General features: G+C 42.8%; 1 protein-coding gene across 2 annotated transcripts in view; it reads left to right on the forward strand.

The window, feature by feature from the left end:
* Positions 1–4,600, forward strand: part of dok4 (docking protein 4) — a 135,116-nt gene extending 130,516 nt beyond the window's left edge. For both annotated transcript variants that reach the window (XM_037246688.1, XM_037246687.1), the window contains one exon: positions 4,372–4,600. In XM_037246688.1, the coding sequence (XP_037102583.1) occupies positions 4,372–4,514 (143 nt within the window). In that variant the 3' untranslated portion in view covers positions 4,515–4,600. The remainder of the gene's footprint in view (positions 1–4,371) is intronic.
* Positions 4,601–20,942: the final 16,342 nt, after the last annotated feature.

A 20,942-nucleotide genomic window follows, 5' to 3' on the forward strand; every position in this document is an offset into this window, starting at 1 on the left:
AATATATTTACTCATATTTATTTTCTAATTTATTTAAATAAATAAGAATGTTACTGCAAGTCAGTTTGACTTTAAAAATTTTACAAAAGTGTTTAAAAATACAAAAATTATTTAAAAAAAAATAAAGTGTATAAAACTACAATACAGGTTCATAATAGTCTTGTGTGGATGTTGTATATATTTACTCTTATGTATTTTCTTTATTTCCCTATTTATTTACTCACACCACTCTTAGAGTCATTGCTGTGCAATAACATCCTGCTCTCCACACCTTTTTTGAATTGTCTACACTGTTTGTACTGTGTCCTCTCTGCATCCATTGCAGCCTGGTCATCCTGGAAGAGGGATGCTCCCATCTGTGGTCTCTTCTCAAGGTTTCTCATTTCCCCTAGTTGGAGTTTTGAGTTTTACCTTGCCCTCCTGGGAGTTTAAGATCAGGGGATGTTTGAGAATAGTTGTCATTTTTCACATGTCCTGAGTGTTGTTAGTCACCTAAATGTTGAACAGAAGCTGTGATGTACCGAAGTCAAATTCCTTGTTTGGCACGCTCAAACATGGCGAATAAAAAAACTCTTGAATCTTGAATCTTGAATTTAAATAAAGAATGTTTATGAAAATCAGTTTGACTTTAAAATGTTTACTAAAGTGTTTAAGAATACAAAAAAACATTTAAAAGTACAATATACAGTGTTTCAAAATACAATAAAATACAACAAAGGTTCATAAAAGTCTTATGGATATTGTAACAATATATTTTCTCTACATTGCGGATTTTCACCTATCGCGGGTGGTCCTGTAACCAATTATCCGCAATAAACGAGGGATTACTGTATGTATAATTATTAGGGGTGTAACGATTCATCGATACACATCGATTAATCGATATAATGCGCTACGATTTGTTGGCATCGATGCTAAACATAAACATCGATCTATATCGCCCGTTTCTGACCTCGGACATTAGACGCGACTTTATTTTGAAATCCAGTTCATTGTTGCCTGCTTCCTCTTTCCGGGAGCAGTGCGCGGCATGTTGTGTTGTGAGCAGAGCAGGCACGTGAAAGGGGAGCCGACAACTGCGCGGCTCCTGGGCTGGTGCTATGGCTAGTAGGGGTGTAAATCGCGGGTTTTGTCACGATACGATATCATATCGATACAAAGAAACACGATACGATATTTGCCGATATCTTAAAGCCTGCTGTGATTCATTCACGATACATCACGATATAGTGCTCCACGATCGATATTTTTATTTATTTATTTTTTTTAAATAAAAAATATAGAACAATATCCTGATTTATAACAATTCATACGCAAAATCAACAAGGTACTGCAAACTCTTTATTTAGGAAATTACAAGAGTATTGTAGTATACAAAGTGCTTATTTTAACACTGAACTTTATCAAATTCCTATATTTTTTCTCATATAAGTAAAGAAAAATGAATCTTTCTTTTTTTGTAATACCATTAACTTTAAAGTGCATTACTGAACTATTTATTTACAATAATTTTAATTGTCCGTTGAGCCATCTTTTCTTTGGAATCCAAAGTGCTTCCAAACGAATGACTTGAAGCCCAAAGGGGAGCGAATTTCCTCGTCTTCTTGGACACTAGCCATAGCACCAGCCCAGGAGCCGCGTAGTTGTCGGCTCCCCTTTCACGTGCCTGCTCTGCTCACAACACAACACAACACGCCGTGTACTGCTCCCGGAAAGAGGAAGCAAGCAACAATGAACTGGATTTCAAAATAAAGTCGCGTCTAATGTCCGAGGTCAAACACGGCGATATAAATCGATGTTTACGTTTAGCATCGATGCCAATAAATCGTAGAGCATTATATCGATTAATCGATGTGTATCGATGAATCGTTACACCCCTAATGGCTAGTGTCCAAGAAGACGAGGAAATTCGCTCCCCTTTGGGCTTCATTCATTATAAAGAACTTATTTTTGTTTTGTAATTAAATTGTTCAGTAATGCACTTTAAAGTTAATGGTATTACAAAAAAGAAAGAAAGAATATTCATTTCTCTTTACTTATATGAGAAAAAATATAGGAATTTGATCAAGTTCAGTGTTAAAATAAGCACTTTGTATACTACAATACTCTTGTAATTTCCTAAATAAAGAGTTTGCAGTACCTTGTTGATTTTGCGTATGAATTGTTATAAATCAGGATATTGTTTTATATCGATCGTAGAGCACTATATCGTGATGTATCGTGAATGAATCACAGCAGGCTTTAAGATATCGGCAAATATCGTATCGCGGTTCTTTGTATCGATATGATATCGTATCGTGACAAAACCCGCGATTTACACCCCTAATAATTATGTTTTAAAGGGTGTAAATGTTTTAAACTCTCATCCTTATCCCACTAGGAATGTGGCTCAGTGGTGAGGGTGGTGTGGCTCAGTGGTAGAGTGGTCTTCTCCCAACCCAGCGGTTGGGGTTCGATCTTTTGAGACAGGCAACCAGACATCACAATATACTACCTCACGCCATGCCTTGTCACTGTTCTATCAGGCACAATAATCCCCAGGCAGTAAAAGATCATCATCAGCTGGATGCTGCTGAACAAGCAACCATCAGTCAGCAGGGCCTAATAATTCCCAGACTGTGGAAAGTAACATCCTGTCATGGTCCTTTGTTTTGTTACTGACTGTCCAGTGTTTTTCCAGAGACTGAGCCAAATGGATGGGCAGAGCCTCCCTCCACCTGTTCGGCAGCCTCATCAGATGGCTATTTAAGTGCCGGGGAGATGGAAACTTTTTATTGACTTACAATACACCTATGCCCTCTACTGGCCTACAATAAACACTGCGTTGGAAATTTCAAAACAATTTAAATTTCTAAATAATATATATGCTGTTTCTACTTCGCGGATTTTTGTTTTTCACGGGTGGCTCTGGAACGCATCTCCCGTGATAAACGAGGGATCACTGTATGGTATGTATGTACTGTAATTTCACGACCATTAGGCGCTTCGGGTGAAAAGGCGCAGTCTCAGTTCTGTGTGCCATTACTGTATTTAACACACACATAAGGCTCACCTGATCATAACCCGTTTGGCGCGGGTTTTATATACAATCCACGCCCACACTTCCCCCTTTAACATTCTCATGGTGTCCTCTACTACGTCCATCTTACAACAACTCACACACAGCGCACACTGCAAATCAACGCCCACACTTCCCCCTTTAACGTTCTCATGGCGTTCTCTACTATGTCCGCCTTACAACGACAACACACACACAAGCATACAATTGTGTGTATTTAAAAGTAGAGCGGGAGCAAAACTGAGTTTGGTTGTTTTATTTAAGTATTGATTACAAAGTACTAACATTTTTCTAATCATCAATAGGAAAAGTAGAAAGTGAGTGTTAGTGATGTGGCTCGGCTGGATGGGTTTGTCGGCGATGTGTTTGCTTCAGTAGGAGTGGAAGATGGCCAGCTTTTCATTATAATCCGCTGGAAGTTGCTGCGCTAACGTAGTACTGGTCCAGATGGAAAAATGGCACCGTTTCATGAAATGAAAGCACAAAGGCAGACCTCCTTGGAAATGTTCAATTTTCATTTCTTCTGCTAGTGTTACTGCTTTTAGTCGAATGGTGACCGTCGAAACACATATATATATATGTATATATACGGTATTTATTCTAATTATCGCCCATATTCTAATAATCGCCCAGTGTGTGTTAGCGATGACATAAATAAAAAACATTGATACCTCTAATTATTGCCCTTACTGCTAAAAATTCCCCCCAAAACGTAAGTTTTCCTCCGCGACCGCATGCCGACGTCATTGCGCAAGTTTAAATATGACTGATTTGACAGCGCGTCGATTGTCCCTTTTAAATTGTTTTTCTCCATAAACTATGATACAATAATACTCGTCACTCCGCTACAATATCCTCGCACAATTACGTTATCGGGGCGTGCGCTCGAACAAGACGATCGCGATAACATGACGTGCGCAACATGTGATGTGCGACGGTAACGCCCTGGGCGATAATTAGAATAAATACGGTATATATACGTATATATATATATATATTGTTAGTGTTGGATTTTATCAAATAAATTTCCCCCAAAAATGCGACATACTCCTGTGCGACTTATGTCTTTTTCTTCATTATTATAGATTTTATGGCTGGTGCGACTTATTCTCCGGAGCGACTTATACTATATATATATATATATATATGTGTGTACTTTTAATCCTACCCACACCATCATCTATTATCAGGGTTGAGACAGAGTGAGGAAAAACATTATTGATGAATTCATGAGTTCATTACTACAAAAAGTATTGCTCTTTGTGTATGTGTGTATTGTAAAGAGAAGAAAACTGTTTGTGCTTGGTCTGCAGGCAATGCCTCGGAAGAGCTGCTGCTGTCAACTTTTCCTGCTGAACACTACTCTTCTCTGCCCATTGAAAACACACATACACAGTCCCAGCCTGATATAAACTCACATTACCAAAGACTACAGCTTACCTACCAAGTACAGTGACACATTCACAAACTGTTGTGATTATAAATGATCAAATCTGGTCAAAGCATCAATAAATGTAGCTTTGACATCTACATTTGTAGTCATCTCTTTTGAAGTTCTCATTTGGCTTTAAATGGAGTTATCACCAAAGTACATGGGAGCAAACGTGAAGCCTCTGCTGAACAGGAGACTATATCAACAGCACAAACTTGTTTCTCTTGTGTATACTGGCCTTTCTTTTGAATACTTTAATTTATCAGTTCATAGAATTAAACTCCCAACAAACAAAGAAAATAATAAAAAAAATAAAAATTATTTAATTTAATAAAAATATTTTTCTTTTTCAAAAAAGGAATTACTCGCACTCACCCATTTCCTAAAAGTGTGTTTCATTCATTCATAAAAAAAAAAACTTTCAGAAATTCACAATATTTACAGTAAAATGAGGTCAGTTACATTCCAATATTACGGTATCCACAAAATCAAAATAGTATTGGCAAACTTGAATGAAGGTAAGGTCATATGTATGTTACTTTTTCTAAAGGCACCCAATTATTCATCTTTAATTACTATCTAGTTAAGGATAAAGGGGAATTAGCAATGCACTTTCTGGCGACAGCCAGTGCTATTTCCAGAATGTTTTATTGAAACTTGTTGAGTCTTTATCCAATTTATTAATGCTTCCCAGCAAACAAAATTCTGAATCAATCGGCAATAAAATTTGAGAGATCTTAGTCAAGGCAACACACAAGTCAATCCAGAAATCTCACCTTTCCACATGAAGGTATAGTGTAGGAAAGAACCCATATCAGCAGCACATTGGAAACATGTATGTATCAGATAGGATTCGGCTTACCTTTATGATCTTTTGCTGGAGTCAGATATAACTGATTAAGAAGATTATGGTGGATAAGTCTATACGGTACAGTGTACTGACATACTAGATCTTATCTTATTTGCTAGCACTTTAGAAATTAGTTTGTAATCCAAATTCATCAATGAAATAGAGCTACAAGAGGCACATTTTAGTGGCTCTATGCCTTTTTTAAAAATATGACAGTATTATGGCTTTTTGGCAAAGGGTGTGGTTATTATGGTGGCCAGGCCTGAAGAGATTTATGTACTTATTTTTCATCGTAGTGGTAGCACCACCTACTGGCCACAGAAAATAAATGGTTTATGGGGTTGATCTCAAATGACGTCACGTTTGCTCATAAATATTCAGCGGATGTGAACATTCGGACAAACATTGGAATGGCCACTGCAGCTACACGCATCATTTTGGAGGAGGACGATGTACCAGGACAAAATTCCAACACGGTTTTGTTGCCAAACATAGTGTGCAACAACTCAAACGTTAGCTGACATGCAGAGGCCTCAAAGTCAGCGGGAAGAAAGCCGTTTTGGTCGAAAGGTAAGCTTTATTTTGCGATAGTGCTCGCTCTCACTCCGGTTAGGTCGTGCGAGGTAACTTCGTGTTGCTAACTTTCCTGAGAATTAATCGACAAACAGTGTGGAACAACTTAAACGTTCACTGACATGCAGAGACCTTAAATTCAGCTGAAAGAAAGCCGTTTTAGTCGATGGGTAAAATTTATTGGGTGATAGCTCTCACTCATGTGAGGTCTTGCAAGCGAACCAAACTAACCTCGTATTGCCAACTTTCATGAAAATTTAACATTTGGAAGTCACAACTTTGTTATTATGCTATCAATAATATTATATATATTATTGTTATAATGACACAGCTATGCAAGGGTGGAATATACAGGACCTATACCGATCCATCTTTGAAATTGTTATGATTGTTAGTGATTTTAATATATTTTAAAAAATATACTGATCTATCCATTCTGTTTGCACAGATGCCAGCATGCGATTTTACAGAGAGCATGGTGCCATTTTGTCATTTGGAGTCCGAAAGGAATGATTGTGAAACAAATTTTGTTCAACCAAGGTGTTTTTGATGCAATCGTGCCTGTTCTGAAAGACTTTCACTTTAACTATCTTTGCCCGGAATATGTTGAAATGAGACTTCCGAGAAATCTGAAAATTTTGACTTTGAAGTAAAAGTAAAATCTTGTCTAATGTAAACTGTGGTTGTATGCAAACACTGCTCGCCACTGGCGGAGTTTGTGGTCTTATAGTGCCGTCCTTTTTACCTGCCAAGGGAAATTACTGCGATTCTGCTAGTGGCGGTATACATCCCGCCTTCCAACGTTGAAAGCGACAGGATCACGGCTCTTAGTGAACTGTACCAGGCTGTCAGTGAACAACAGACGGCGCACCCTGACGGTTTCACCATCTTCGCTGGGGATTTTAATCATGCAGACCTGAAGACTGTTTTTCCAAAGCTACACCAGCATGTTGATTTTCCAACTCGAGGAGAGAGCTTCCTGAACCTGGTCTACACTACGCATAAAGGAGCTTTCAAAGCCACCCCCCTCCCCCACATTGGACTTTCTGACCATATCGCTGTTATGCTGATGCCCACATACAGACAAAGAGTGAAAGCATACAGGCCGGTTCGCAAACAGGTAAAAGTGTGGCCTGAGGGAGCCTGTGATGCTCTTGAATACTGCTTTGACACAACAGACTGGGAAATGTTTAAGCAGGCAGCCACTTACAACAATCAGACAGACATAGAGGAGTATACAGACTCTGTAACCTCTTACATCACAAAGTGCATTGATGATGTGACCCACACAAAAACATCGTCACTCGGGCTAACTGGAAGCCATGGCTGACAGGGGATGTCCTCAGGCTGCTGAGGGCCAGAGACGAAGCCTACAGGGCTGGGGATGAAGCTGGCATGAGAACGGCGAGGGCCAATCTGTCCCGTGGTATCAAGGAAGCAAAAAAGGCATTCACTTGCAAGGTTACCGCCCACTTCAAAGACAGCAGGAATGCACGGGGCCTATGGCAACGTCTTCCGGGTTAGAGCACGCTGGCGTCAGATTTGTTGACTGCCGCTTCTGTCCCGGACCGTGTCCGTTACTTGTTTTTCGTTTTCCCGTTTTCAGTGCACTCGTCTCTTTTATTTTTCTCGTGTTGTCTTTCGTCCACCTCGCATCCCCGCAGCTCAGCTCTCACCTATCTGTTTCCTCTCCCTCGGACTACCAACTACGTTAGCCAGCTAGCCAACAGCCAACTGGCCAAAACCACCACCGGACCCTCCTGCCTCCCGACTCGGAGCCTGTGGCCGCCTGCTGTGGACTCTACGGCAGTTCTGGCCCGGCTGTCTGGCCTTCCGTCCGGCGTCCTTGGGGGACGGGCTCCACTCCCTGCGGGCTCGCCAACTGTGGCTCTGCTGTGTGCCGCCGTGGTGCGTTGGGGCCTGCCGTTCGAGCGGGTGCAGTCGAGGTCGACCGGCATCACCACCTGGTCCACTGCTGCTTCCACACGAGGCTGGGATCCTTCGCCGTCGCCGCTACATCTGACCAGCATTTCCCCGATGGCTCACCCATCTCCTCTTTTTGGACTACCAACCCCCCATCACCCCCACCTCCCGTACTGGCAACCTCAACAACCTCCGCTCCCGCCCCTCCTGCTCCTCCATTCATCTCCTTCGCACTGCTGACCGATGTCTTGTTAACTATAACCTACTGTCTCCCCCCCCCCCCCCCTCCACTCTTTTTTTATTCCATGTAAAGCGACTTTGGGTTATTGAAAAGCGCTATATAAATTGAATGAATTATTATTATTATTATTATTATTCAGACCATCACGAACTAAAGGCCCGCGCCGCAGAGCTGTGAGAGCAACATCCCTCTGCTCGACGATCTGAACCGCTTCTTTGCTCGCTTTGACGCTCAGAACAGCACTGAAGCGGTCGGGATGAGGGTCAGCACCTCCAAATCCGAGTCCATGGTCCTCGGTCGGAAAAGGGTGGAATGCCCTCTCCGGATCGGGGATGAGATACTGCCCCGAGTGGAGGAGTTCAAGTATCTTGGGGTCTTGTTCACGAGTGAGGGGAGGATGGAGCGCGAGATCGACAGGCGGATCGGTGCAGCGTCGGCAGTAATGCGGACGCTGTACCGGTCCGTCGTGGTAAAGAGAGAGCTGAGCCAAAAGGCAAAGCTCTCAATTTACTGGTCGATTTACGCTCCTACCCTCACCTATGGTCACGAGCTAAGGGGTGTGACCGAAAGAACGAGATCCCGGATACAATCGGCCGAAATGAGTTTTCTCCGCAGGATGTCCTTAGAGAGCTCGGTCATCCGGGAGAGACTCGGAGTAGAGTCGCTACTCCTCCACGTTGAGAGGAGCCAGATGAGGTGACTCAGGCATCTCATCAGGATGCCTCCTGGACGCCTCCCTGGGGAGATGTTCCGGGCATATCCCACCGGTAGGAGACCCCGGGGACGACCCAGGACGCACTAGAGAGACTATGTCTCTCAGCTGACCTGGGAACGCTTTGGGATCCCCCGGGATGAGCTGGATGAAGTGGCTGGGGAGAGGGAATTCTGGGAGTCTCTCCTAAAGCTGCTGCCCCCACGACCCGACCCCGGATAAGCGGAAGAAGATGGATGGATGATATAATTATTCAAACTATAAACATTCTTGACCAACTGCCATTTTATGCTGGAAAAAATACAATCTCTGGCATCCGTCTGTCTCGAGAGACAATGGTAGCGCCATGGAGTCTCCAGGGCGCTAGCCAGGGCAGAATGTTTGAAGATCATGCGTTGCCCATTAAACATGACTCCACTCTCGGCTGCACCAACTTGATCCAAGGGAACGCTGCGCATTACATTTGGAGCTGGTTTAGCTGCAGGAGCTGCCGGAGAGATGTCGACGTCGACTATCCAACCGTCTTCGGGGCTCCACTCCGAATATTTCCTCAGGGTTGTCTCCCGAAGCCTTTCCCGAAAATAGGTAACCCACAAGGCAGTGGGGGTTTGAGAATCAGGGTTTTCCGTCCCCTAGATGGATTGCCCTCCCAAGCTGACGAGCTCCATCTACCCGAAAAAATACAATAAAATCATAATAAACATACATAATATTAAATTAAATAACAGCAATAAATAATATTCAATTCAAAGTAATCAGCAACATTAACTCAGGAGCACAATATATAAAACGTTTTAACCTACAAAACAAAAATGAATAAAACAATTTGTGCTCAAAATGAGGCAGCATGACAGAGACCATATCCACGGCTGCAGGTAGTATCAGCTCTTCTGCAATGGTGTGTTTTTTTCTTGCACTGAGCAATTTGGTACATTGCTTTATATGATGTTTACAGTGCTTGCTGATTGACGGAAGTAGCATTCACAAAGTGGGAGGATTGTTGGCAATATTCAGCCCGTTTTCGCTGAAAAACCTCAAGCATCTAATCAGCGTGATTGAGGTGCAATGACTTTATAAGTGCCGCCTTAGTTTATTTGGCTTCAGACTGTCCACTGCCAACATTGTAAGGCACAGTAAACACACCGCTTTCCTTGTCTCCCATCGTAGTCGCACTGAAGCCGAGCGCGACGTACGCTTGGTCATATTTCCTTGTCTTAGCTTTCGTTTGACTCATTTCTCTTATCTCCGTCTCCTGCACTTTTTATCGCCTGTCTGTGCTGTGTGTGCGTATGTTCCATGTGCTCTACACTGTGCGGGCTTTGAAAAGAGACCTTACGGAGGCTACGAAAAAAAGGGTCTCCAGCCCTATGGCAGGGGGTGCTAGTGATCCCGGGATGCTTCATGCGCCTACCTGTAGAATAAGAGATCTCCAGTTCAAATTTACAGTGAACAACTGAGGAGCAGTCGTCCATTTACCGTTTTTTTCCATGTATAATGAAAAGGTATGAAAAATTCTTGAATCTTGAATGTCAATTTTTTTATTCCATGTGCTTTATTGAGTGTTTTTATGTGTGAAGACTGCTGATATGACCAGCTCAGTGGCCTAGTGGTAGAGTGTCCGCCCTGAGACTGGAAGGTTGTGGGTTCAAACCCTGGCCGGGTCATACCAAAGACTATAAAAATGGGACCCATTGCCTCCCTGCTTGGCACTCAGCATTAAGGGTTGGAATTGGGGGGTTAGATCACCAAATGATTCCCGAGCGCGGCACCGCTGCTGCTCACTGCTCCCCTCTCCCCCAGGGGATGGATCAAAATCACATGGGGATGGGTTAAATGCAGAGGACAAATTTCACCACACCCAGATGTGTGTGTGACGATCATTGGGACTTTAACTTTACTTTAATATGAAATTTTAATTAAAATAGTTCAAATTAAATAATGAATAAGCCACACTCGAGCAGCGTTCCCCAACCTTTTTTGTGACACGGTTAGGTGGCGGACAAATTTTACCGGAGGCGGGGTGTGTGCGTGTGTGTGTGTGTGTGTGTGTGTGTGTGTGTGTGTGTGTGTGTGTGTGTGTGTGTGACGTCAGTGCCTCCCCAGTCATGAACCTCACCGCACGTCACTGGTGTGGACATGTTTTCTTGGGTGGGACGCTGGTTAGATTCTCAATCCCAGAGGATGGTCTCTTCTGAGCAGTCAAAGGGCCTGCTGTCACAGTGTGTGTCACTGAGCTGCCACTGCCTGCAGATGGCCGTCCCCTCTTCGGAGTCTTGATTGTGTCCTTCAGAATGAGAGAGGATGCTATCTGTGCCTGGAACAGTCTCAGGTTCAGTGTCTCTTTTGGAGAGACCCCGAGAGCCTTGCAGTCCCGCTTGTAGATGAGCCAGGTGTTGACCACAGCAAGGGTGATGGTGTGCTAGAAGATGTACATGTACCAGCGGCGAGATTTCACGGGGAACTTGTATTTGGCTGTGAATGAATCCAGCAAATCCACACCTCCCATGTATTTGTTGTAGATGCCCACGATGTGAGGCCGTTCAACTTCTATGTAGGTCTTGTTGACTTTGTCCCAGTGTTGGATCTTCTCCACAGGCTCAGTTCCAGCAAAGGACGACACAAGTGTGACCGCTCGGTTGTCATACCATTTGACGGCAGAGATGTTGTGTTTCACCTCCACTCTGTGGTCAAAGGCTCCTCTTCCCTTCTTCTTCAAACTCTTGTCGTCTTCAAGGTTGCAGTTGGGTAGGCGCACCTGCCTGGCTGTTCCGACATAATGTATTCCGCGATCAAGGAGCTTCTCTACCAGTGGAACAGGGGTGAAGAAGTTGTCTGCATAGACCTTGTAGTTGTGACCTTCTGGCAGTGTTGAAGCTAGCTTTGTCACAACATCACCAGAAAAGCCAAGTTCTGATTTGGCTCACAGTCCATTGTTGCTTTCTTGGTAGATATCAAAGTCACACATCACGCCACAGGCTCCAGTAGGAAAAAATAATTACAAGTCGAACAATTAACAATAATTCCACTCACCAACAATTAACAATAATTCCACTCACCAACAATTAACAATAATTCCACCCACCAATCTCAGAGCAAAAGAGGAGACAAAAGGTCTATAATGCTATTTGGTGGAAAAGGTCAAGTGATCAGTTCTCCTTTGTTCCAAAATCCGAATTCTGTTTGAATAGATATGCGGCCTTCAGGAGGAGGACCACGCCTTGAAAATGGCATCTCTCTTCTCTGCTGGCCCAAAGTCCTCTCTCCATGCATATCGATAAGCTTAAAATTTGACAAAGTCCAATTCGAAGACTCCAGAAATTCCAATCTCAAAAAGGATGAAAAATCCACCTTCGTCTAAAGGCGTTCTTGGCTCCGGGCACGCAGTGCCAGCATACTGGCGAGAGAGAACAAGTTTCCTGTCCGGAACCAAGCTTTTATAGGCTCGTCCGCTCCACCTCATAGGAATATGTAGATGAAAGGTCAAAACCCCTGCACTAGGTCATAGGTATATCTCGGTGAGAGGTCAGAATCCCTACACCAGGTCATAGGAATATCTAGGTGAAAGGTCAGAATCCCTGCACCAGGTCATGGGAATATCTAGGTAAATATCTGGCCGATTCCACCAGGATAGCAAACAACCTCTTTTGTCTCCCCACAACTTTATACATTCATGTATCGATGGAACAACAATGTTAAATACATGTTGGATATCGATTTAAACATTGCAACATCAAAATAGCATGTTTTCACAATAGTCAATTTAACAGATCATCCTCATTAGCCATAATAATGGGTTCTTCTAACTTTAATATATACTATAATGATATTGCTCAAGCTGTTACAGATTAAAATTATGGCAAAGCAAAATCATATTCCAAAGTTGTGTGTGGCTACATGTTTGAACAGGTCGTGTCCTCCCAACTGCTAACAATTTAATTTATTAGATTTGTTAGTTTCCATCAGGTCACCCCTATGTCGAGCTTTGTCACAATCACCTGGTGAAATTTTTGAATTACAATAGAGGTTGACTAGATCAATCAGTCACCTCCTTTATCAGTTTATCAAAAGTTAATTTTAAGGAACTAACTTCTAAGTAACTTTTACTAGGCCCTCAACAGGTCACCTCTACGTCAAGCTTTAGCACCATCTCCTGGTGAAATTTGGAGTTACTGCATGTTTTAGGATAGCCAATGTGCCTGGGCTAAATCCGATACTCGATCATACACCATCTTGTACCATCATGCCACTTGACACCATGCATCGGAGGGACTTGCCCAGCTCCTGGTTCAGGCGCTTCGCTTGCCCGTTGGATTGCGGGTGAAACCCCGAGGAGAGGCTGGCTGTGGCGCCAAGGAGACGACAGAATTCTGCCCAGAAGGCGGAGGCGAATTGTTAGCCTCGGTCCGACACGTTGTCCTGTGGGAGACCGTGGTGACGAAAAATCTCCTGCAACATAATGGCCGCCGTTTGCTTCGCCGACGGGAGCTTAGGCAGGGGAATAAAATGGGCCATCTTGCTAAAGCGGTCCACAACCGTAAGAACCGCCGTGTTCCCCTCCGAGGGCGGAAGACCCGTGACAAAGTCTATCGACAAGTGGGACCAGGGGCACCGGGGAACGGGCAAAGGTTGGAGCAACCCAGCCGGAAGACGATTAGACGCCTTGCAGCGGTTACAGATGGTGTTAGGATTGATAGATTAGTTTGATCCTATGATTATGTTGGAATGTAACCTGTAACAATTGACCAAACTTGTCCTGTCTTAACAAAGTAGTAAAACAAAGTGCTAAGATCCCTTGAACTGATTGACCAGCTGCAGAGGAAGCAATCAAAGTTGATCTGTTTACACAACATCGTAAAACAGCCCCTGCTCTGATTTGACCAGAGGCCAGGGGTTCACCCCCACCCTGTCCACTCTCACCCCCACCCTGCTTCTCTCAATAAATATGCTCTTGCAAGAGGCCTAAATCAGACTTTGTTCGAACATCGCTGTATGCACAGTGACGAACAATTTCTCCACTTGCAAGTGCTCAAACGGCATACTGTCTTCCGTGTGGTTCTTGCAAATAAGTTAGAGTGAGCACCACTCTAACATTTTGGTGCCGTGACCCTGATTTCAACATACCCACTGCTGACCGACGGAGGACGACGTGCTGCACACTGTCGACAGGCCAGCGTCCATTAGGAGGACCTGCAAAAGAAAGACCTGGGAAGAAAATTCTTCGCTGGGCCAGCATCTTAGGTCTGCCTTCGTCTGACAACAATGGATTGACAGGATCCGGAAGTGCAATGAACCAGGGGACAAGTAAGTAAAAGCCCTAAAGTTGTGTGATTGTGATGTTAAACGCGTAAAAATAAAAGTAAGAGGACAGAAGTCCCATGGAAGGAGGGGGTGTGTTAGATTCCCCCTCTGGATGAAGTAGCACTTCTAAAGAGTACTACTTTGCGTTGGCAGGGCTGGGTAACAGGACTGTTGTCTTTCGTTCCCAGGGAAAGAGGGGGTGTTGTAGAGTCCTCCTTTTGGATGAAGCAGCTCTTTTTTTTTTAAGAGGACTTCGCGTTGGCAGGAAAAATAATAAAAAAACTAGTACACGGGTAACAGGACTAGTGTCCTGAAGTCCGGGGAAGGAGAGGGTGATGTAGAGTCCCCCTCTGGATGAGGTATCTCTTCTAAAGAGTACTTCGCGTTGGCAGGGAAAGAAAATGTGTGTGGTTGAGTGTGACTGGTAGGATAAATTGAAAAGAGCAGTACTAGCAAAAACCCACGGCAATAACACAGGCTAGAAATTTGTTGAAAGGTCAATTTAAACCTGCATTGAGGATCCTCAAAAAAAAAAATTAGAAATTGGAAAAACTAAAAATACTAAGATTAAGATGGGAAATGAAAACCGTAAATCTCCAAATAAAGGAGCTTTTGAAGGAGATGAGAAGTACATGGCGAGTAGATTTCTTAATTGTAAGCGATATATGCCGAAGTGGAAGAAAAAGTCTGGAGTAGAAGGAAAGTTGAAAGTTAACATGTGGAAAAAGTGGTAGAAGTTTTGGAGAAGTGTGGCTGGGAAGAAAAGTAACTGAGAAAAAAAAGGAAAGAGAGGATTGAAATGTGCTAGATTTGAAAGACCTAAAGCCTCCCCCATATAACGCTAATTGTATGCCGAATGACAAATGACCAGAGATCAAATTATGTGTGCACACTAAAGTTAAAATTTGCAAATCAAGTGGTAAAGAAATGCAACTTGTTTCTAAAAGATAAATAAAGAAATACAAACTGCTTCTAAAATATAAATAGAGAATTGGAACATGCTGTCCTCGCGTGTGTGGGCGGGAACCAGCTCCATGATCGACTGCAAGAAATGGCCAGCCTGTGACGAATCATTGGTGCCGGCCCCCACCCTTTGCACGCGAGAGTTGTGCATGTGTATGCCTATGTGTTAAAATGATTAAATTGGCTAAACTTTTAGTGCAAAGAAATTTGCTAGACTGTGGTCTATCCAATTTGCACCGCAAAACAGAAACAATTTTGAAAAATAAAAAAGAGAGGAAAAGAAAGAAATCTGTTTGTGGGCAGAAACTGGTTCACACTAGTCCTCATTAGTGGCTCGCCCTGATGACAAATTCGAAAGAAAGAGAGAACATGCTTTCAGGAATTGGATGAAGCAAAATTGTGAATTTGAGACATTGCAATGCTACATTTAAGAGAAATAATGGAAAATATTAGGAAAAGGGACGTGAGTTGAGAATGATATACGAATGATGTGTGGAGAGCTTGGATAAATTGAGACCAATATGATGGAAAGACTCCTTTTTGGAGACTGTGCATGAGATGCAAATGAGCAAGAATGAATGATTGCTTGAATGAAAGGAAAATACAGGTTGAATGGTTGAAGTTGTTGGAGACCACTATGGAAAATTAGTAGAACAACTTTGAAGAAAGAGTGATTTTGAGCAAGTTAAATGGTAAGAAAAAAAAAGTTGGTTTTGGATTGATAATTAACTAGAGAAAAAAAACTGGAGAACCAGTAACACATACAGAAGATGTGTGAACTGGGAAACTGAGTAGCGTTTTGGAAAGAAAGTCAAATTAAATGATGTTGGAATCATATGTAGTAAAGAACACATCCTCCAAAAAAGATTGTCTTAGTGATACTGGACAAGGTGTCAGGCATGGGCGTCGCCAAACCTCAAAGGGGAGGGAGTAGGACAGATAGTGAAAGATAATAATAATACAACACTTTACGACATATGGATTCTCTAATACATTTGGCGTCATACCATTAAGTTAAAATGTTCTCAAACTTTTCAAACTTTTGCTGTAAGCAATCGGAAGATGATTGAAAAGTGACTAAGGAAGCTATGAGGAAGTGGTGTAGCTGTTGGAAGGGCACGCGCTTATGCGCTTTCCTGACTTTTGTTCGACTGATAAGGAAATGGGCAACGCAACCATCTGCTACAGGACTTAACATCCATTTCCCCAGTCCAAATCCAACCAAGATCAAACAATCTCCTTTAAAACAGTCGGCAATAAATGGGATAGCCCCTATCATAAATGGTCTTTGGTCAGGAAGAATCATTAGGAAGTGCTCAAACTCTTCTTGCAAACACTCCTATTTGCCCAGTTCAAAAGGGCAATACAATTGATTGGTGATTGACACAAGATTTGCAAAAAGCAGACAAGAACAGTCCTTGGAAGATAGCATGATCAGAGCACTCAAACTGAAAGATGTGTCAAATGCAAATTTACTGCCGCCTGATCTTTCTTCCCCACAGGTCAACAACCGCTCCAAGCCAGGAGACTGGGACGACATAAAGGTCGTCAAAAAGGACAAACTGGGCCAGCCACGGTGGGAGGGACCGTTCCAAGTCGCTGACTACCCCCACTGCAGTAAAGATAAACACCGCAGTGTTGCAGCCCGGGAGATAATAAAGCGCGGAAAAGCATTCACCGACGGCGAGTACATGAAGGATTCATTCGTTAAAATATCAGAGTGCCTATTTTCGGACTTCAAAAACAAAACCGAGATCATTCAGAAAATTAAAGACATGCCTCTGTCCGCAAAAACAGTGAAGGAAATGGTAATTTGAATGGCAAACAATATCACCGATCAGCAAATCAAGGACATCAATTCAGCTCCAGCTTTCTCAATTGCCTGTGATGGATGAGTCGTGTGACGTGACCAATATCGAACAGACAGCTCTACTATGCAGGTACGTGAACTCTAATGGGCCGCAAGAAGAAATTGATATCACTAAAAGGCCAAACACGGGGGGAGGACATCTGCGAGGCTGTGCTGCAGTGTTTAAATGACAGAGCTACACACTGGCCACCTGATTTCAGTCACTACAGACGGCGCACCTAGTATGAGAGGGTCGCAAAAGTTTGTGACTTTACGACAGAAAGCATTGGATCGAAATTTGCATATTGCACCATATTGCTGTGTGCGTAAACATTCCCACCGGAGTGTATGGAGGTAATGAACCTTGTCATCCATATTGTGAACAAAATAATCGCAAAAGCATTAAACCACCGCCACTTCCGTGAATTGCTAGATGAAGTTGACAGCAAATATGCCGATCTCCTGCTGCACAACAAAGTCCGCTGGCTATCCAGGGGCGACGTTTTTCGTCACTTTGTTGCTTTGTATTTGTAGCCCACTTACCGTTTTTTTCCATGTATAATGAGCCCCCATGTATAATACGCACCCTAAAAATGGCATGTTGATGCTGGAAAAAAGCCTGTACCCATGTATAATACGCACCCAAATTTTGACTCCTACTTAAGTCCGTAAACGTAAAATTATTTCAGAAAAAAGATCATCTTTGGGAACAACCAGATGTTATTCTGCCGGTCAGTATCACTGCGCATGCGCTAGCAAACTCAATAGCGAAGAAATGTTTCGGATTTGTGTAGGGTACATTGTGACAGCAAACGAGCAGGTGATCGAGCAAGCGTCTGATACGAGAGCATTGTGTTCGTATGGAGCGTGTTTGAAGTGAACAGCAGAGAAGAAAGCGCATCTGTAATGGCGGCCTCCGTATGATATCCGGATAAAAAATAAAAATAAAAAAATAAATAAAAAAATAAAATAAAATAAAATTTGTAGCCATGTATAATGCGCACCCCAGATTTTAGGACAATAAATTCGTTAAATTTTGCGCATTATACATGGGAAAAACGGTAATTATTTTAATAGTAGGCATACAATGCATGTATTGACAGTCTATGTTGCCTTATAAAAAGCTTTTAGATTTTTGCGGTTCCAGACAGTTTTTTTTTTTTTTTTTTGGGGTTAATATGGCTCTTTGAACATTTTGGGTTGCCGACCCCTGGTCTATGGGCTCATCTGAATAGACCGATTGACAATGTCAACCAAGGAAAAGATGATCACATGATGAGAACTTTGAGGACCCCAGTAAACCCATACGAAACCAACACTTGGTACCGGTGTGTAAAGTTCACTGTGAGATCCCACACACAGGAGGGATGCTATGTGTGATCCAAACTCCCCCCCTTCCTCCACGCAAGTTCACCTGGAGGCCAGAGCAATGACTGTCACTGTAGCGAAATGCATGGCCTCTATGTGAGGAGTTGGATTTCAACACTGTGCTGTCACAGTCAGTGATGCTACCCCTACCGCCCTGGACTCAGAAAGAAACCTGTGATCAAACTCTTTTGGATTAATCTCAATGTGACTGATGAAGGACGAAAGATGCCACAAGTGGCCTGAACAAAGAGGCTACCTGGAATGGACTACACGTGTTTCACCCAAGGAAATGAGACCCACAAATGCATTGACGACGACTGCTCTCCAGGAGGAAACTGGATGGGAGCTTTGGACATCACCGCTGAGTGCCAGGATAGGAGAGCTATTTCAAGTGGTGAGGGCGCTCCAACCAATATGGCTGCACCATCAAACGGAACATACTTCATACCAGAGATGGGGACTCGAGTCACTGTGACTTGGACTCGAGTCGACTCGAGTCGCTGTTTTGATGACTTGTGACCTGACTTGACAAAAATAAAAAAACTTGAGACTCGACTTGGACTTGGAAGTTAAAGACTCGGGACTTGACTTGACTTGAGACACGATGACTTGAATGACTTCAGTGTTATTTAGTTTATGTTTTCAGTTTGAATATAAAATTAATAATACATTTAAAAAAGTAATATCGATACCACGGTATGAGCGCAGGCTGAGAATGGCGTTGTCATGATTGGATCGCTACCCTGTCAATCAATCAGTCGTGCCCTCTCTACCTACCTAACGTGTTTATTGGAGAATCACGCCCCTTTATATCAGACAGCACAAATATGTCAGCGGGAGCGGTACCGCGAGGCAAAAGACGGACAGCACAGTGCAAGATATGCAACAGAAACATTTCAGACAGCCAGACGACAACTTCAAACTTTGTCCGTTTGAAGTTTATAGAGCTCTGGTGTCTCCAGATGTTACAGATGAAGCATAAAATGTTTCTAATGCTCTTTAATGTGTTTCTTCTTTCAGATTATTTTTTCATATTTGCAACTCAAATGTGTCAGACACTGTCGGCAGACGTTCATTTGTTTAGATTGAGCTGTCAATCATTGTATGAGGTAATTTCTTTTTTGTTTGATTCCATGGTGTATTTTACTGAATATCAGTAATTACAGTGCAAATCCAAATTATTGTCATATTTTTTAAACACGTAAGACACATTGGACAATGATGGTTACTTAAAGTTACTTATATCTTGTCTTTTCACGTTACTAAGATCAGATTCTGTGGGTAAAATTGCAATAATAAGGTGACTTGACTTGGACTTGACCTATTTAAGGACTTGACTTGGACTTGACTTGACCTATTTAAGGACTTAACTTGACTTGCCCAAGAAAAAAATGACTTGGGACTTACTTGAGACTTGAAGGTTAAGACTTGAGACTCACTTGAGACTTGCACATATGTGACTTCGTCCCATCTCTGCTTCATACAGAATGGCTGGTGTCTTTGTGGTCACAAGGTTCATCCGATGCTGCCCGCCAACTGGACAGGAGTGTGTGCACCAGTGTGGGTAACAGACCACACCACAAGATACAACATCATCAGATGACAACGGCACACAACTCTCCTGGACGTCGACGTAGGGCTGTTGCGACCTTTGAACCACATGATCCCGTCTGGGGTACGAATGTCCCTGACAGCCCTAAAGTGTGGTCCGTCGGAGACAAAGTCGTTCATGCGCTTTTTCCTTGAATCAGAGTTGGAAAACAATCACTCTTCATCGAGACACTGAACTATCGTTTTCAATCCTTTGTAATAATTCTCTCGCTGCAAGTCAATGATGGACAAAATAGAGAGATTCAGGCTATTAGACTGATGGTCTTGCAAAACAGGATGGTTCTGGACTTGATGACTACAGAGCAAGGTGGCGTGTGCCACATTATTGGGACTTCCTGTTGCACATACATTCCAGGCGATAACGACACGCACATCAAGGATGCCATGAACTCACTGAGGAATTTACAGCAGGCCATGTTGGAGGACAAGGTCCCACATCAATGGGATTTCTTTAATGGCTATTCTCTGGCGCCTGGTGGCAACTGCTGTTGAAACTTGTGATTCCTGTGCTTGTTGTACTGGTATTGTTGTGCTTGTTTACGACCTGTGTCATCCCATGGTTGAAGTCTGCTGTGACGAGGGTCGTATCTTCTCCCGTAGCACAGGTACAAATACAACTTCTCAGGCATGTCGGATGTGATGACTATAATGTGCTACGAAACGTGGATTGCGATGATGCTGTTTAGCCAAGCTTTTTTTACAGAAACTTGATGATTTGAACGTCGAAAATGCCTCGCACGTGATGGGTACAATGGTGTACTGTTTCTGTGTTTATTTTATTTTTATATCTTCATTATATTTTCTTGCTTATGTTTGTTGATTGGGGTGACATAATCATATGATAAACAGGATGTTAGGGTTGATAGATTAGTTTGATCCTATGATTATGTTGGAATGTAACCTGTAATAATTAACCAAACTTGTCCTTTTTTTAACAAAGTACCGTTTTTTCCATGTATAATGCGCAAAATTTAACTAATTTATTGTCCTAAAATCTTGGGTGCGCATTATACATGGGTACAACAATTTTTGAAGAAAATCTCCCTCGAAATAAAACTTGAAAT

Source organism: Syngnathus acus, chromosome 3 (assembly GCF_901709675.1).
Source record: "Syngnathus acus chromosome 3, fSynAcu1.2, whole genome shotgun sequence".
NCBI classification, from domain to species: Eukaryota; Metazoa; Chordata; class Actinopteri; order Syngnathiformes; family Syngnathidae; genus Syngnathus; species Syngnathus acus.